This window comes from Suricata suricatta, chromosome 2 (assembly GCF_006229205.1).
Source record: "Suricata suricatta isolate VVHF042 chromosome 2, meerkat_22Aug2017_6uvM2_HiC, whole genome shotgun sequence".
Classification (NCBI taxonomy): Eukaryota; Metazoa; Chordata; class Mammalia; order Carnivora; family Herpestidae; genus Suricata; species Suricata suricatta.
The window spans coordinates 122,415,716-122,434,385 of record NC_043701.1 but is presented as its reverse complement, the minus strand read 5'-3'; the positions used below and the strand labels follow the sequence as shown (position 1 = coordinate 122,434,385).

General features: G+C 38.0%; 1 protein-coding gene across 2 annotated transcripts in view; it reads left to right on the top strand.

Annotated features, from left to right (window-relative positions):
- The first annotated feature begins 243 nt into the window (after positions 1-243).
- Positions 244-18,670, top strand: part of FAM13C (family with sequence similarity 13 member C) — a 152,178-nt gene continuing 133,751 nt past the window's right edge. For both annotated transcript variants that reach the window (XM_029931724.1, XM_029931723.1), the window contains exons 1-3: positions 244-364; positions 6,604-6,660; positions 9,941-10,142. In XM_029931724.1, coding sequence (XP_029787584.1) covers positions 303-364; positions 6,604-6,660; positions 9,941-10,142 — 321 coding nt within the window. In that variant the 5' untranslated portion in view covers positions 244-302. The remainder of the gene's footprint in view (positions 365-6,603; positions 6,661-9,940; positions 10,143-18,670) is intronic.

Genomic DNA, 18,670 nt, shown 5'->3' with positions numbered 1-18,670 from the left:
AACTCTCCAGGCGTTCCTTGCAGAGATCCTGGGGACCTGGGGGCCCAGGGCCAGCCCCGCCACCGCCACCGCGCCCCGCCCAGCTCTGTCCCCGCAGCCTCGCGGGCTGCCGGGCTTTGTGGTTCGCCCGGGCGGCTGGGCCCCAGCTGGGGGTGTCGTTACGAGCATGTGCAGACAGCAGCCCAAGGTAGAGCGAGCGTGCCGGGAGAGCCCTGAGACTTGCCTTGCAATGCCATGTTTGTGTGTGTGCTCTAACTCCCGGAGAGCAATCAGGGAGACGGCTCCCCGGCCGGACTTGGCTGATGTTTTCTTGTTTCTGTTTCAGCCTTCAGGATAATTCCTTCAGCAGCTCTGCTGTAACAGAGTAAGTGTTTCTTGCCATTAAAATAACACTTGCATGCCTTTCTCTGGAAGCAACTATCGTGAAGGTATCCTCCACCGTTCCCTGTCGCTCTTCCTATTAGATGCATTGTCTCCTGTAATCTGGGACTCTGAAGACCTGGAGAGGTGCTGACTGATGGGGCCCAGAAATCTTTACAGGTTGAAATCAGCCTTTTAGCAGCTATGGGGGGAGATATCATAACAAACTAATTGCTTGCAGGAGCTTGGTGCTCTAAGTTATGTGTTCTTGGAGCTCAAATTAAAAAAAAATTGTATCTGACATGTCAGAAAGGAAGCTTTGTTTTATTTTGCCAACATTGGTGTCAGTTTTCATGGAGCACGATGTATACATTTAAAACAAATAGGAGATAGATGTGAAATGACTTGAATTAAATTTCAGCATGTGATAAACAGGCTAAACTTATTCTTACCCTCTCTTGTCTGCAAATTTTTAAGACACGGTAAACTTTTTTGCATGCCCTTTGTCATTTTTTTTTGGTCTTCTGACCTCAAAGATCTGGCTATAGGAGGAATAATCATCTTGTCCTATGGCTAAACTGCTGATTGGGGCAACTAACATCATTTAAACATGGAATGAAGGAGTATAGTATTTTGCTCAAGGTCAGCAGTCATAGTATTTTTTATTAGATATAGTTCACCGTTTTAATTCTTGTCATCCATTCCTTAATATGTTTTCCTAATACTATACTATACATATATGTTACAAATTAATAGGTAGTATGTTATACTAATATATGTAATTTATATAAAATTTACATATATACATTTATGTGAAATATCTGTACTGCATTAGGTAGTCTTTCTATGCTAACTCATGATGTTTACTTCTGGGACCTTTTGTTAGAAGTCACTCAGCAGCTGTTCAGGAAAAAGGGATTTATAAGGCTGTATAGTCACCTACGTTTAAAAAATGCTGCAAGTTTGATATAGAAAAGCCCAGCAACTCAGGAACTGTTTGCTAAAGTTTCTCAAAAGGCAAATAAATGTGGGAACAGATACATGAGTCTCAAGTTTTACCACTGTCATAATGACTTGGTGATGGAAGGGTAAGATTCTATAGGGCTTCCCAGGTACCATGGCTTGCCACATTCTTTTGTTTTTGTGTTTGGATATGCTGTTGTCTTAGTGTCAAGCTTTGGGATCACTTAACTGGAGTTACTTAAAAAATGACAATCAATGGTTGACTTTAGAAGATGCCGCATAAAATACTCACTGGGGCCAGCATCTTTGGTTTTCTAAAAACCCGAGAAAGGAGGAAGGACCATGTGCCGAAATATGCAGGCCAAAGATAGGCTGTGACTTCCTGGTTCAGGTTCACAGGTGGTGCTTTCCTCCCATTGCTGTGCTTATAGGCAGGCACCAAGTGCTTTCTGTGCCTGATTCTTGGGAGCCCTATGTGGCTGAATCCTCAAAGTCAGCCTTGGGCATAGCGGCTTCAAAATGAGATACTCAGTTCCAGATTTCACATGGACATTTTTAAAAAAGATTTTACACTTAACTGTGGGGAAAGTCTGGTACTTTATCTTTGGATACTCCTCAAGGAGTTCTGATTGCATAAGATCCTGTTGTTGTTTTCAGAGAAGTGACAGTGATTTATTTTATAAGGACCTGAGTAACAATTGGAATGCCATCTGGCTAATCTAAAAATCTAAGGAGTATATTTAAAACATACCAAATGCTTCATAGGTGTCACACAGCACAAAGTAGGGTCATTTAAAGCTAGTTATTGTCTAATGTAACGTTTTCTCCTCTCCTCAGGAATATGAAACATTTTACTTGACATTTCCTTCTTTGGCATTACCCATTACCCCAAAGCCAACAGGACCAGAATCACTATCCTGAGACATAGATGTAGCAGGTGCTCAGTAAATATTTGGGTGTGGTCTTAACATACACAGAGGAGGCACTTGCCTCGTTGTGTGTTCTGTTCTGGATACATACAAACTTCATACCTCCTGCCCCCATCCCCTCCGACTTCCTCCTACCCACACTCACTTTTTTTTTAGTATCTGAAATTGCACCCAGAGATGATTTCTTTTGCATTAATGCCTCTGGTGGTGACCCTTATTAAAATGGAAATTAAAAAGTCTGTGCCCCTGGGAGACAGATTCAAGTTGTCATTAACACTTTAATATAATTTACGTTATTAGGTAGTCTAGCCTAGTAGAGGTGAGCTTGGCCTCCTGGGGGGTCTCTTAAGAGTCAAAGAGAAGGGAAATTGGGAGAGACTCAAGGACAGATTTTATTCTCTTCTTGGTTTTTCCCAAGCCTGGCACTATCTGTGCAGTTCTGAACCAATTCAGTTTCTTTTTATACCCAAATTCTTCCAAGATCAGAGTGGCCTTGGACTTCCCTTCTGTATCTGCAGGGTCCTTTTATCTATTTTTCCATGGTCATTTCCTATGTTGCTCTGGCTATGCTGCTATTTGAAATGAACCCTGGCCAGCAAATGAATTCTGCAATGAATTAGTTATCATCCGAAGCAGAGGTTCTCAAAACCACTGATGATCGAGAAACTGATCATTAGTATGAACTGGGGAAGGGCAATGAGGCTGTACAAGATTCAGCTGCCCAGGCTTTATTCCAAAGTGGGAACCTACAATTGGTGATTATATTAGAGTCAGCCTAGTGCTGGGTTTTGTAAACCTTTAAGTCAGTGGTAAAATTTTTAGAAGCACACTAGCTATGTTTGTGTGTGTTTGGGAAAGTAGTTTGGTTTGAAAATTCACATTCCTGGGCCTCACCCTCAGGGAGCTAGCCAATCTAGTGATGTTGAGGTACAAGTGGGGCCCACGCCTGCCCTTTTAATCAGGCTCCCAGGGAATGCTAATGCAAGTGGTTCTGGAGACACACTGAGAAATCCCATAGGATTTCAGGCTGCAGCTCTGCACCGTTGCTCTCAGGGAACACAGGACTACTGGGTGAATAGGAGTCTACTTCCTGGCACAACCACATTTTATCTAACAAACAATCTGAGGCTTCTCTTTTCATTTACCCTAAATCAATAAAGAGAGCATGGACACTTCTTTCCCCATCATTATTCTAAGAAACAAGTCGTTCTCCTTCTTTAGTGAGCCTCTGGAATATAAACTAAAGAGACTATTTGGTAGACTCAGTATGGTGGAGCAAAAATACCACAGGGGCCATTGCCTTCCACCTTGGACTCTGGGCAATTCAATCACCTCCTACCTCATTGTACTGGCAGGCTTAACTGGGATGCTATCAAAGAGAAGGTAAGCAGTGAAGGTAAAATCCCAGATAAGATTTTCTTGTTTGTGATTGATAGAGGAAATAAAACTCCAAATAGGAAAAAAGGTAACAACCCTGAGCATTTCACAAAGAAGTGATTGCAAGGGCAAATTATCCACATATTGTCTGGGTAACAATAAATCAAGAACCCTGGGACTTGGACCCAAGTTGATGAGAACTTCAAAGGAAATCATTTAATAGGGGTGCTTTTCACATTTTTTACTACAAACAATAGTAAGAAAAATATTTATTTTATTTTATTTTATTTGAGAGAGAGAGAGAGAATGAGCAGGGAAGGGGGAGAGGGAGAGGGAGAGGGAGAGAAAGAATCTTATGATTCTCATAAGAGAGATATCATGACTATGAGATCATGACCTGAGCTGAAATCAAGAATCTGTAATTCAACTGACTGAGCCATGTAGGTGCCCTAAAAAACATTTTGTAATGCAATCCAGCACACACACATATACATGATTTGTTTAAGCAAGTTCTGTGAAATATACTCAACCCTTACAATACTGATATTTTCTATTCTATTTCTCTAACAACAATAACAACATGCTGGTAGCTGGTGTCTAATTTCAATACCTACTAATAGGTCACAGTTTACATTTTGAAAAGCATCCTCAGTTTTGAATATCTAAGGAGATCTTTAAAGAGATTGGTTTTAAATTCCCCTATTGGAGTTATAATATAGGAAGAGAATGCCATACCCAAGACCAGTAGGGCACTTAGTCTGAGCTGATAATTCTTCCAGGACTTGGGATATCTGGATATGGGTTCCCACTGTGGAATCCAGTTTTACCGTTGTTTCGACATTGTATAGGGGGGTCCCACATAAGGAACCAGCAGAAGAGTCACAAGGGAGATGTTAATTCAGTAAAACTTAATGGTCTTCATCAAAGCAAATGTAAAATCCAACTGAAGTAAAAAAAAAAAGCTTGTATATGCATTGCATGTAAGCTAGTCCACAGATCTGCTTCATTGCTGTATCTATGATCTAGGAATTGTGTTTCATTGAGGGACTTCTGAGATCATTTAATAGGCCTTAAAATTCAATCAGCTAATCAGGGTCTGGCCTCATACTTAAGAAAGCACATGCAACTTTGTATGTTCTGGTGCTGAGTTTCCATTTTTACCTAAATTGTACTTTGAAAAGAAAGGTTAATAAATCAAGTGAGGGGAGAAAAATAAGTTCTTGACAAATTCCCAAACTATAGCTATTGCTGAGCCCTTGGGTTGAACCTCTGATTGAACCCTAGTTCTTTGGAAGCAAAAATTTTAGATCTCTTTTCTTCACTGATTTTTCTACTTTGTGAGATTACTTTTATTGGAAACATATTCATTCACATTACAAATCTTAGATGATCTATTAAAGTGAATGCTTTTAATAGAGAACAAGACAGTACTTATGAATTCAATTGTTGTTTTTCATAATATGGACAGAGGGTCTTACTGACAGTGAAAAACATGAGAAAGCAAGAAAATTTAATTATTTTGTTAAGAAGAGCACTGTATTAAGTATACCAATTTTTTTAACTGACAATGGGAATAAAATATTTCAGCAGGCCAAGAGAGTTAGAATCTAGGTGGCCTTTGTTTTAATTCATTTAAAACATAACTTAAAAGGGATAGTGATGGAAGAGGACTGGAGCTTTCATCAATTTGTTCTGTGGATAAGTTATATCCCACTGCAAGCAAGGAATATTTAAAAATTATAAATGATTTCATACAGTATGAATATTATTATTATATTATGGTGAGATTATATATGTAGGTATTTACTTATTTTTGTCTACTCATTATATTGTGAATCTCTCTGAGCAGGGTCCAGGTGTTTTTCAACTTTGTGTCCTTTAGAAGTAGTGCTACTGAAAGTATGGGCCCCCAAACTGTTTGTGACTTGTCTGAGACAAGGAGAGTACAGAAATAAGAAGTAAGCATTTAATAACTTTTAAGGGAATTTGGCACCCCTGTGGCATTTTTACTAAACTTCCATAGTAGTAGTATCATAATGACTCCATTCAGCATTTATTGGATGCCTACTCTGGGGTACCATTGTGGGCACTGTGGCAATTTATCTAGAAAAAATGCCATTTCTTCTCAAGGAGTTAATAACTAATTAAAAAGATCCCAGAGATATGAAGGAATTACATAGCATTATGAGGCAAGATACAGTTGGTTACCCAAAACTCAGAATGAAGAGTAAACATTTATGTATCAATGTTAAAGCAGGTATGTGGGCCGTGGGTGAACTTGGTTCATAGAACTCGTGATACTTCACTTGAGCAAGTGAAGGATGAGTAGGTGCTAGAGGTGGAAAAAGCATTCCAGGCTGGAGTGGGGTGGAAATGGCTGAAAACAGGAACAAAGGCTTCCTCCTACAACAGAGTGAGAGAGTGGTCTTGCTCTAGATTCCCTCAGGCAGTGTGGAACACAGGAGACTTCCCATTTAGAAGAACCATGAATTTTTCCCAGGGTTATTCCAGAAGTTTTGTGACAAGGAAAGGGACTGAGAAAGTCTGGAAGCCAATGGAGGAAGCAAAATGGGAGCTAGTGTGGTTTAGGACTGCCTGAGGCAGAGGAAATTTCAAGAGGCATACAGTGGATTATGCTTTGAAACAAGAATAATCCACCAATTTTGGTGTTAAATGTACCCGCAAGTGCTTTGAACATGTTGGTCCTTGCCAAGATCTTATTAGTTTAGGTGATTCAGAACAGTGGATCATAAAGGAACATTACCACTAGTTATGCAGGAACATGGTGGCATGATATGACAGTATCAGTGCCATTACCTGGTACACATGCTGGGAATTGGTGCTAGTTTGAGAGAGAGTGGTGAGGATTGTTCTATTTTTTAATTTACTGTGCTAAACTAAGATAATTCTAGATGCTTTTGCTTCTGCTGCTGTAGACTCTTGGATCTGATGTGGTTTTGTTCCTTCTCTCCAGGTGTGACGAAGACATAGTCTCCCTACATGAAGATCAGACTGATTGCTCCAGTCTCAGGTATGATCCACGATTGCTTGGTTCTTAGTTGTGAAGGACAGAAATCATCTGGGTCTGGGTTCCATTGTCTCTTCTTTGAATTACAGTCACTTGTTCTTGTGTCTAAGTTCTTCTAATAAACTATCAGTTCTTAAAGGAAGTTTTGTCTTGTCCAGTTTTAGATACTGTCCTTAGTACCAAGGCAGTTCCTTTCATATGGGGAATGCTCAATAAATGCTTACTGAATTAAATATTGGTTATTCCATTTCAATGTTCCCATCATAGAGCCTGTGGCAGATATTACAGATTTATTCACCAAACATGTCATCGAGTGTTTGGAGTATGGTCTTGGTCATCAAGGGGTTCATGGTATGGCAAAACCTTCACAGTTAACATTCTTCCATATTTGCTTTGTTCAGAGCACTTTCATATACATTTTATTATTTAATCCAAACAACTGAAAAGAGGCTGATGTTTCTCTCCTTACTCCACACGTGGGGAAACTGAGGCTCAGAGGAATTATAGCTCATCCAAGCTGACATAGCTACTATGAAGCAGAATTTGGACTCAGGTCAATTTGTTGGATGACAAACAATTGTTGAAGGCCTATTTTTTGTACCAGAAACCAGTCAATATAGATGGTGCTACAGTGCATTAAATGCAAGTTTACTAGTTGTGTACAGAGGATTCATTTAGAAGGACCAAACAGCCCAGAGAGGTTTCTGGGATGTATTCTCTAAGAAAATTACAATAGCATATGATGTGTGTGTCTGTGTGTGTGTGTGTGTGTGTGTGTAAGGCCAAGAAAAAGATGATGCCACCAACTTACTGGAAAACCAACAAAGGGTAGAGAAAATAGAGTTGTAGGAACAGCAGGCAGTTCAGGATGGCGGGAGCCTTGAGAACCTGTGGGAATGAGGACCTAGGAGTTAAGTACAGAAACATCCGAGATAAGCAAAGACGAATTTTAAAGGGTTTGTGTACCTTGCTAAGGAGTTTGGAATTTATCCTGGAGATATTGGGGAGACTAAAAAGAGCCCTCAGTTTTTTCTCTGCAAATTACCACTTGGCTAAAGCCCTGTGAGCATAACAATAGTTCCCATTTATTAGGCTGTAGCCTTGAACCAGCTTCCTATGGTAGGCATTTCACAGGGATTGTCTTATCTTATTAAAAGGTAGAGAGACATTCACCTTAGGATGAGGGTCAGAGAGGTGACCTGCTGTGGACCAGGTGACAAAAGGAATATGTGAGAGGACCTTTCAACTCTTATTTTCTTCAGAATACCACACTCATTCTCAGTTATGAATGATTCTGATAAGTAGTGGCATAAATTACACAACTTGTACTTTCCTGTTTTGGAGATTCTGAGGAACCATTAACAAGTTAGAAATAGGTTTCCAAAGATGACTTTTGTATTTAGGTTTTAAGTTTGTGTAATGAGAGAAAGATGCTTTTAGCTCCCCTTGCCCACGTTCTTTGTTTTTTAAGTCAAGGAGGTGAACAAGATGATTTTTATAAATTGGGGGCACCTTAAAAATATGCAAAAATAAAGTCCAGATATTATTTTAAGAATAGGTCTATCAAAAGGGTCGTTTCTGATTTGAAACTGACTTTCCCCCTCTTATTCTTGAATATTCTAGAATCTTCCTTGAATGAGAAGCCATTTAAGTTTACTGTAAAGACAACTGTTCCTTTTGTTTCTCATCAGGGAGCTCAGAGTGTGTCTCCAGTGACAGAAATTTCAAATGAACCAGTAGAGTTCCAACTCCTGGTTTTATACTGGTTACCATATCCATTAGTGAGCTGAAATATTTAAAATTGTAGTCTATATTAAGGTGAAATATTAACCGGTGTCACTGGCACTGACTTGTTAATTATTTTTTCAGTTACTAATATTGAAAAATTATTTCACTTGCTGGATTCTCCTTTACCAGGCATTATGAAATTTGCTCTGAGGCTTAAGGTGAACTGTTTGACATAGTCTTATTTCCAGACCTTGCCCAGCCACACCCTGATCATGCTCCAGACTTCCTATCCTGATGTTTGCTTTGATCTTTTCCCAGAGGCTAACTGGAGTTCATCCTCTCAATATCAGTTCTGTGAATTTAATCTCTGTTTTACTTGTGAAAAGGCACTCTTCAAGAGTGGGCATAGAAATCTTTTCTTTGCTGGTCTTGTTTCTTAGCTTTATGTGCCCTGGAACCATGAGGAATTGCTTCCTAGCTGACCTTGTCAAAATATCTTTTATGAGTGCTCCAATCAGGGAAAAACAGCAAATGGGAAAAATAGCACTTGGGGGAAGGGGCTACTCCTAGAGAATTGCATGATCTAGTACCAAAAGATTACCAGTGGATTAAGGTTCAAGATATTGACTGTATAAAGCAAATGCCCCATTTGGCTGTATCAATGGATTCTTAGCAAAATAAGATAATAAAATGCGTCTAGAGTTAAGAGGGATTAATGACTTCAAATAAAAGTGTTATGTCACTACTTTAGAGGAAATTGAAACAGTGGGGGTAATATTGTATGAATTTGCTTGCTTAGTGAAAATTAAAAGTGCCATCCGGCACTAAATGTATGAAGGTAACACCAGCCCATTCTGTCACCTCCAGCAATTCCTCACTGAAGAAAGCCAGACAACGGGATCTTGGAGTGTGTACTGAGGGTGTGGTTCAGATAGTTTGCGTGGGTAAAATTTGGCCCTTGTTTTGCATTTTATCCATGTAGCATGTTTCTTATCAAAGTAGACCCTGTTAAACTTCTGGAGGTCTTTGAAAACTGTAGGGAGATGATTATAAACATGCCAGGGAAGAGGAAGTATCATGCCTTGAATCAAAGACATTTACGCAGGAGAGACTGAAGACCTACCTACCACGCCAGGTCAGAGTGAATTAGTCTTTCTATTAATCACTTTTTTAATCTCTGAGTTACAGAGTATTACTCTATAAAACTGGGATGACAATCTCTAACCTGAATCTCACATTATTATTGTGAGAGAAAAGAATATATACATGAAAGCATCTTGAAGTGGAAAATTAAAAACCGATGTGATAGTATGCACAAAGTTACAACTACCAAAAAATGTATGTATCCACTAGCAAAGATTAGGAAAGACTATGGAGTGATCTTAAGAGTGAAATTCATACTTCTTCACTTCTTGCTCCTGTGAAACAAAGTCTGCCCTAAACATTTTGCTAGATACCATATAAATAGAGCAGCAATGAGTATGCCAGCCTCGCTTTCCCACAGCAGCTTAATACTTTTTTGGGTGCTTTCTAAATTTGGTCTTTCCTGTTTTAGAGATGAAGACAATAAAGAAAATTACCCCGATGCCGGGGCACTCCTAGAGGAGCCCGCAGCACCCTTTCGGGAGCCACCGCAGCATGTAGAGCAGACCTTGCTGGTGGAAGGCGTGCTCCGTACCAGCATGGGCAACTTCAAGTCCCGGAAGCCCAAGACCCTGCTCAAGGCAGAGTGCGGGAGGAGCCGTGGAGAAAGTCAGGTAGTGAACTGTACCTCCAGGCCTTTGCCAAGTGGGTGCTCCTCCCGCGAGGGCACTGCTCTGGCAGGCTGTGTGAGCACCTTATTTTGCAGGAGGTGATGAGGCATCTTGAGGTGTCAGTGCGCATACCATCCAGCACAGTTCTCTGAGCAGGCTGATAATTTAGCACCCTTTCAAACTGATACTCTTCAATACTGGGCTCTGACATAGGTTCAAAGGAACTGCTGAAATCTTTGTATGGTAGAGTGGAGGAGGATCTCCAACTATATTCACTTATCCAGATCATGTAGCTCTTGCCCCAAATTTGGAGATTCTTCTCAACAAAAGCCCCAAGTTTATTCAGAGCCATTCACCTTAGGCTTCAATTTAGTAGCCTTGGATAAATATTCAAGTGTGCATGCATGTGCCTGTTTGTATGTTTGTATAGTATCTGGTTCTTGGAGGTAATAAGTGTTTAAATGAATGAATGAAGCATTTTTTCAACTTGATTTGGGTAATAAATGTACGTTTTCTATATTTTTCAAACTTCCTCTAGTTGTAGAGGGATGTAGCAAAGAATGTGATGTTTTTAAATCTTAAAAACTCCACAAATAATTTATGATGCTTTTAACAAAAAGATTAAATGGATATAACCTACTTTAATCTTACTAGGAAGTTAATGAGATTATACTTGTAATGCACCTAACATAGTTTTGGTGACACAGATTCTTCATTAATATTAACTTTGCTTTTTTGTTAACATCTAAGTTTTAAAAATAATATGGGATGTTCTATGCATAATAGATTAATTATATAATAATTTTAAGTTCAGTCCTATATAGCAAATGGGCAACAGGTGATCTTCCTATTAGAACAACTTTGGCTAAACACTTTATTTGACCTTGTTAGTTTCATATTTATCTTGTGATTGTTACCTAATTTCTTCCTTGGCATTAAGACCTTTTAATTAGACAGTTAATTTTGCAATAAAATGAAAATACCCTTTGCATTCATAAAGATATGTTGTAATTATTTTAAACTGAGTTTACTTTCAGAAACAAGTGAGTGTGAAATGCTATATGAGTTATAATAAACTGAGCCCCTACCTATTACTGAATGCACCTGTGCTTAATCTGATTAGGAGTGTGGTGTTGAGGAGGATACAGGTACCCAAAGGGCTGCCTGCCTAGTCTGATGGGTATCAGGGAGGCTCTGATCCTGAATCTCCTACCAAGGGTCACTTGTGACACTTTGGGCTTTGGGTGACCAGCCATTTCTGCTAGAGTCCCCTCTTTCTTGTCATTCTTTAACCTGGCTCACAGAAATTACATAGTTGTCACTTGTAATAAGGTGCTAATGGGGTATGCAATTCCAGTTCATTGTTCATACACAGGAAGATTTCTGGAGATGTACTTGTATTGTCTTTGCTGATAGTATAGCAGTGGAGTCCTGGAGTGCAGGTAGAATTTCTTGTTCATTCTTAACATCTCTACCCACACAAGGAGATCCCCCATCTAGTAAATGAGAGAACTTTTATAATATTAGATTGTTCATATTTGAGAGAAATTTGAAACACATTTCATTCTTCTTATTTTCTTTGGGGACAGAGAATTTACACTGGTTGAGTATTGAGCAAAAACTGAATCTATAAATAATATTATTAATTAAATCAGCTAACATGTATTTAAGCATTTACTGTGTTCCAGGCATGTACCATATTTTACCACAACCCAATGGAATAGGTATTATTATCTTTTTCTGTAAATGAATATATAAGAATTAGAGGGGTTACCTAATATCTCTACACAGATTTGGAAGAACTTGAGTGGAAGGTCTTTTCCATGAAAACACAGTGTTGCTAACAAAGACGTACACAGATCTTCCCAGATCTAGGGATTTACCTCATCCCTTATACCTCTAATACCTTAATTTTTATATGAAACCTGTGATTTCAGTCTGGAATTTTTTTCCTTTGATGATATGTTGTGCTGTGAATCAGTAATTACTTATTTAGAAAAGATTACTTTGGGGAGAATTTCATAAGTGTAATTTTTATTTTTCTGCCTTAAAGCTTTGTAATATTGGTCACTGAAGCTAGATAAATATTGTTTGAGTGAATGTTAGCTCCATAGGATGCAGGTTTCTTAAGGTCAGTGATTTAGTCATTGTCTATCTTTGGATCTGTAGCATTGAATAGTCACTCAGTATTATATGTTGAATGATTCAAAACTGGTAAGAGAGGTGTATACATGATTGGATTATCTATTTTTGTGAAATGTGTGTTCTTAATCAGTTGTAAAATTACATTTTAACAGAAAATATAATCATGACTCTTCTATAGCTATAAAATAAAGATATATCAAAGATTTTATTTAAATTATTAGTTTTATTAACTAACAAATAAGATATTACAACCAGTTCAAATGAGAATGCCAAGTATCACACATTTGTCGTCTGACAAGGAATATAAAAATAAACTTACAAATGGACACAAAATTGGCAAAACTTATAATATTCATTGGGTAATAATCAATTACTTTTCCTTGGACTTGAGAAATTATTTGTATAATGATCAACATCTACAAGTTCATTTCTATGGTTATAGCCTTATAAAATAGCTTATTCATAGACAAACAAAAGCAAATATTATCCAGATGTATGATCTAACCAAGATATCCACTAAATTTCAAAGTCATTTATAATTTTTCCTCACATTCTCCTCCTCCCCCTTGTGATCATAATAATGTCAAAGAAAGAGTATTCTTAATCACAAAATATTAGGTTTGGCCTGAGTAATTACGTAGGCATTGCAAGAGTGTTAGTTTACCATATAGGCCTTCTTAAGTATGCTTTGCTAAATCTAAAGGCATTCACTATTAAATAATTACAAATACACTTTTCTCTGGGAATTTTCATGAATGCCTCTATATTCTGTCCACTATTATTACTGTAGTACCTATGCACTTGGATAAATTCGTCTCTTCTTAAGATCCCCCAAATAACATAAGGTTCCTACCTTGCCAAGAAGTGACCATCTTTACCACTTGTAAGGTTGGACCCTGTAAGCCAGATAGCAGGCCAGTTATCCTAGGAAGACTCTGTAGACATAGGCTTCATAAGTAAAATCACATTTGTTCCTTAAAAGTGGCCTTTTTTCCCAATTCAATGAAAATCAGTCTCAAGATGACTTCCAGGCATATTCCAGATGTTAGTTGCATAACAGATTTTTTCAATTATATTCAGGTGAAAAGGAAGACAGATTATTATTAAATATATGAAATAACCCTATTGCAATTGAAAGTAAGGATACAGAGTGAGTTTCTGAACTCTGGGGTCGGTGAGACTCAGATATCATTGTTAAATATTTTATTCAATTTACATAATAGAATGGCTTTAAAATATAGTTTTTATTTATTATTATTCAAGTATGGTGAGGCCAACAGATGAAGAGATGACTGCCATTTGAAAAGATCGCTACTCCTAGTTCTTAAGAGGAGAGGGGGCATGCTATGCCATGCAAGACTAAAGAAGGAAGGCATCAGTTTTAGTCGGGAAGTAAAAGGGTCAGGTCGAAAGTAAGGCAGAAGCTTTTATGTGGTTTCCATGGGAAAGGCAAGGTAAGGTAGGGTAAAGCAGTCAGGATTGATTAGTTTGGATCATTTCAGTAGAGTGTGAGGTAGAGGGACTCTAGTACCTGCTTGAGATGGTGAGGGGAGAGGAGTAGTGCCTTCTGGAGTATGTGAGCCAGATAGAAGAATTGGTTCCAAGTATGGACTCATTGGATTGGATAGTTTGCATGTAAAAGGTTTGTTTCTGGGCAAATCATTTAATATGTTCTAAGAATTGTCTGGACCTGGAAGAGGCATTTGCTTCCCAGTGAGTGAGGTTTTTAGATGCCAGTACGTCAAAAATACAGAAAATAGTAAAATATGGTTAATCAAACAATCTACTAAATTGTGAGGTGAAGTAGAGAAAGGACTTTCTTCTAGATCCAGTAAATAGAACATTAAGATAACAATGTTGCAGAAAACCTGGGTGACTCAATCAGCTGAGTGTCCGACTTCAGATCACGTCATGATCTCATAGTTCATGAGTTTGAGTCCCACATCTGGCTCACTACTGTCAGTGCAAAGCCTGCTTCAGATCCTTTGTCCCCCTCTCTCTCTACCCTTCCCAGGCTCATGCTCTCTCTCAAAAATGGATAAACATTTAAAAAAGATGACAATATTCCCAAAGTAACTCCAATAAAATTTCCCTTATGAGTCCATTCAGTTTTATATAATTAATTTTTGTTCCTATTGATCTTGGGTTAGCAGTAGCATAAAGCTGTCAGTTTCTTGACTAAAGTTTTGTCATAAGATTCCTGTACCCAAGAACCTGTTCTTGAAAATGTCAACTGTTTGAAGCATCTGGTCCTTTACCATGTGAGTATTGAGTATTGAGTATTTTTTCTTGAAGACACAAACTGTGGCTTGTTGCTGATAGTAGAAGCTATAGGCAAGTATCTGAAGAAAACAAGCATGTATGGATAACAGAAACTGAAAATAGTTGTGATTATTTTACTATGAATCATTTTCAAATGTGAAAAGTCTGATGAGAGCTCATAATAAGAATAATGAATAGATGTGACATACAAAACAAGATAATAAAATCATTTTCCCCAGATTAGACAGAATGTTTCAAAGTATAACAAATAAGTCTATTTTTAAAGAAGTCAGGGAGTGTTTACTTATGATTTTAAAAATAGATTAGTATAACTTTTTAGAGGGGAAAACATGGAGATATAATAATCCTGAAAGAACATGCCAGGAATGTAAAGCAAAATATTCATTAATCTGGTGTAAATCTTGGACATCTGCATTTTTATTAAACTCTATAGGAGAGTCTGATGTGCACCTCTGATTGTAAACCACTAGACTGGGAGAATCTGGGTAGCTCAGTTGGTTGAGCTTCCAACTCTTGATTTTGGCTCAGGTCACGATCCCAGAGTTGTGGGATTGAGCCCCACATTGGGTTCCATGCTGATCATGGAGCCTATTTAAGATTCTCATTCCCTCTCTCCCTTGGCCCCTCCTCCACTTGTGCTCTCTGTCTCTCTCTCTCTCTCTCTCTCTCTCTCTCGCGTGCGTGCACGCTCTCTCTCTCTCGCTCTCGCTCTGTCCATACCTCTTTGTCTCTCTCTCCCTCCCTCTAAAATAAAACAAAACAAAAACCACTAACCTGAATGATGCTAGGTTCAAATGGAAGAAATAAAGCTGTGAACAAGTCAGCATTTTAAATAATAACTACAATTATCCCTGATAATACTATAGTGTTCTTGGCTAATATCATCAGGCATAATGCCACACAGACTTGAACAAAGATAGAAGTTGATAGAACTATTTCTTAAGAGTTTCAGTCATAGGATAAATGTAACATTAAGCAGATTTACCATACACTGTGGTAGAGACAGTTGTTCTGTTTATAAAGCTGTACTTGTGTGGGGGGAACTGAAGTTTATGCTTCAAATCCTGCCCAATGCTTATTGCCACCATCAATACACAGTTCTAACTGGTTTGTTATCATCATCATTCCCAAAAGCACCTGTGAAGGTCCTGTAACCTCAACCTTCTTGAACTTAAAAACAACCCTCTTTGAAGCTGAAAGGCACCATTTTAAGAGTTTACATATTGCCATTTTAGGTTCTCTTTTCACAAAGTTTGTATTCAGCACCCAAGAGTGGATCTTCAGTCTGATTCTAACCAGATTGAGAATGGGGGTGTGGGGAAGGAAAAAGGAGCCACATGGTAGCCACTGAAAATTTTGATCTTTCATACCTTTAAAAAAATTTTTTTTACATGTATTATTTCTGAGAGGTGGAGAGAGACAGAGCATGATTGGGGAGGGGCAGAGAGAAAGAGAGACACAGGATCCAACGCAGGTTCCAGGCTCCCAGCTGTCAGCACCGAGCCTGACGCAGGGCTAGAACCCACAAACTGTGAGATCATGATCTTAGCTAAAGTCGGACGCCCAGCTGACTGAGCTACCCAGGTACCCCTCATACCTTTCTTATCAACCCCAGAGTCAGATTCAGAAATTTTACTCCTGGAGGATCAGATTCAAATCTATGAGAAACTTTTCTTTAATCCTGGCCTTGCCATTTCTCTGAGGAACCCTGGGTAAAGTAGCAGAACCTTAGGTTTTCTGTGCATGTATGAATGATTGATTATAGTTTTACACCCACTGCATATGAATCATTTAAAAGAAGAAGGCTTTAAGTATATTTGTTAACCCAATAAAAGTCCAGGAATCAGGAAGACAACGCAAGAATGTCCTCAAAGAAGTTAAGATATTTTAAATAAGGAGACTATTTGAACCAGGATCAATTGCAATTTTACTTCCTGCTTGTTTATCCCTGTCTTCCTTAAACAGTAGGCTGTGAAAAGAAAAGAATATCCAAGTTGGAAAAGAACCATTTAATGACTTGTCTCCTGGATGGTCAGCATTTATTGATGCTAATACCAAAGTTCACTGATAAGAATCACTTGGGGCTAAAATAGGACTTGTGAATTTGTGTTAAAGCAGAAATTCCATATCAAAGTAGTTTATTACTCTTTCTACGGAGGAGAACAGATTGAAGGCAATAGAGTGTATATACTATAATATTTTGTGACATATTACACAAAATATAGGGGGGTAGATGAAATAGGTGAAGGCAGTCAAAGGTATAGACTTACAGATAGAAAATACATCAGTTGTGGCGGTATAGTGTACATAGCATGGTGACTATGAAAGGTGCGATGAGAGTAGCTCACAAAAATTTTCATGGCAAGAAAAAAATTGTAACCACGTGTGTTGATGGATGTTAACTTGACATTGTGGTGATAATTTCACAATATATACATATATTGAATTATTATGTTGTACACTTGAAGCTAATGTTATAGGTCATTTTTATCTCAATCAAAAATGTAGGTATGCCTTATATTTCATTATGACTAATAGTGACCTCTGGAGGTTTCATCTCTCCCCTTTAGTATACCTGGGTAATTCATCATCTTGGAAAACTTTTGGGTTGATTTATTGTGAGATTCCCTCCATACATACTTTCTGTTTATTGTGTGTGACCACCAGTCTTGACCAGTCTTTCTTGTTCTTGGTATAAGATATACCTTTTTCTGGAACTGTTTGTCTTATATGAATTTCCAATATTCACATTTCTCTGACAACTCAATAAAAATGTATAAACCCACTCTTTAATAAAAAAATCCATATTTATTGACATTCTCCTACTGATTAAAATCAACATAATAATATATTACTATAATATTTTGTGAAAAATTAAAAATAATTCCATATTGCTAGAGTATTCATCCTTAACAACCTGATTTGGGGATAATTGGACTTGACTAAGAGAACCAACTTCCTGTATTGGACCTCATAACTGTCCGAAGGGCATGTAGATTTAGTGTTGGTAGATTAAGTCTTACCATCTTCACTCCCTACCAGCTGGCATCAAGTGATGCACCAACTTCTCTGTTCTCCCCTCTAGTGGCTATTTAGCAGAAGACAAAAAGTAGAAGCCTATATAGCAAGTTTTTCTGCAGTGAGCTGTGTACTGCAATCATACTGGTAATCCACTTCCTGGGAGACCAGCTGTTCCATCTGGTGTACATCAGCATTAAGTTTCCTTCACTTGGCTCCAATATGTGTGTTAAGAGGCTGGAAAGGGATCCAGGTCTGATTGTGAAATTTGCATTTTAATGTTTCTGCAGCAATGAAAAACCCCTAAGCACTTTTCAGGCAAAATACCTAACTATGAAGTATTTACTATATTTCTGTTTTTGGAGGGTATAGTTCTCATTCTTTCTGAATTAGACTCTAAATTAAAAGACAATAGTTAATTCTGAGCCATTTTCCCCTAAAGGAACTAAGATTTTGTTCAAATTATAGCTCTCCTTTATGTACACTTTTCTTAATATATTACTGAAACACTAAGCAAGTACAAACCATAAAGCAGGAAAACCAGTACAGCTAATTGACTTTGAGAGCACCAGAATGCTAAAATGAACTTCAACTAGAATTTCAGTTGCTTTTTAGTGAAGGGAAGACTTTTAAGTTCTGAATATGCCTTTTAGAGCTTGCTTTTTAGAGTATATCAAAAGGACGAATTCATTGTGATCCTAACAACTGGCTTCAGAAAATTGTTTTGACTCATGTGTTTGTGTTGCATTATCTTTCTTGCCATAGTATTGCAGGTACAGAGTAGGGGTTTTACTTCAATTCCTGTTATGGATTTTTTGGAATATTTTTTACCGGTCAGAAGGGTTTGCTTTCCAAGTTCCCACTTTCTCCTCTAAGAGTAAAATTGTTGAGATTCAGGGGGACAAAAATCTGAGAAATTCATTTCTTCAAAGTGAGACCATCTGAGCTGATGCTTGGATTCTTGGTTTCTCGCAGTGTATCAGATTCTGATACTCCTCTTTGAATTAACAACCAATCTGTTGTTAAATGATTAAGTTGTTGAAGAAAGATATATATATATATATATATATATATATATGCATATA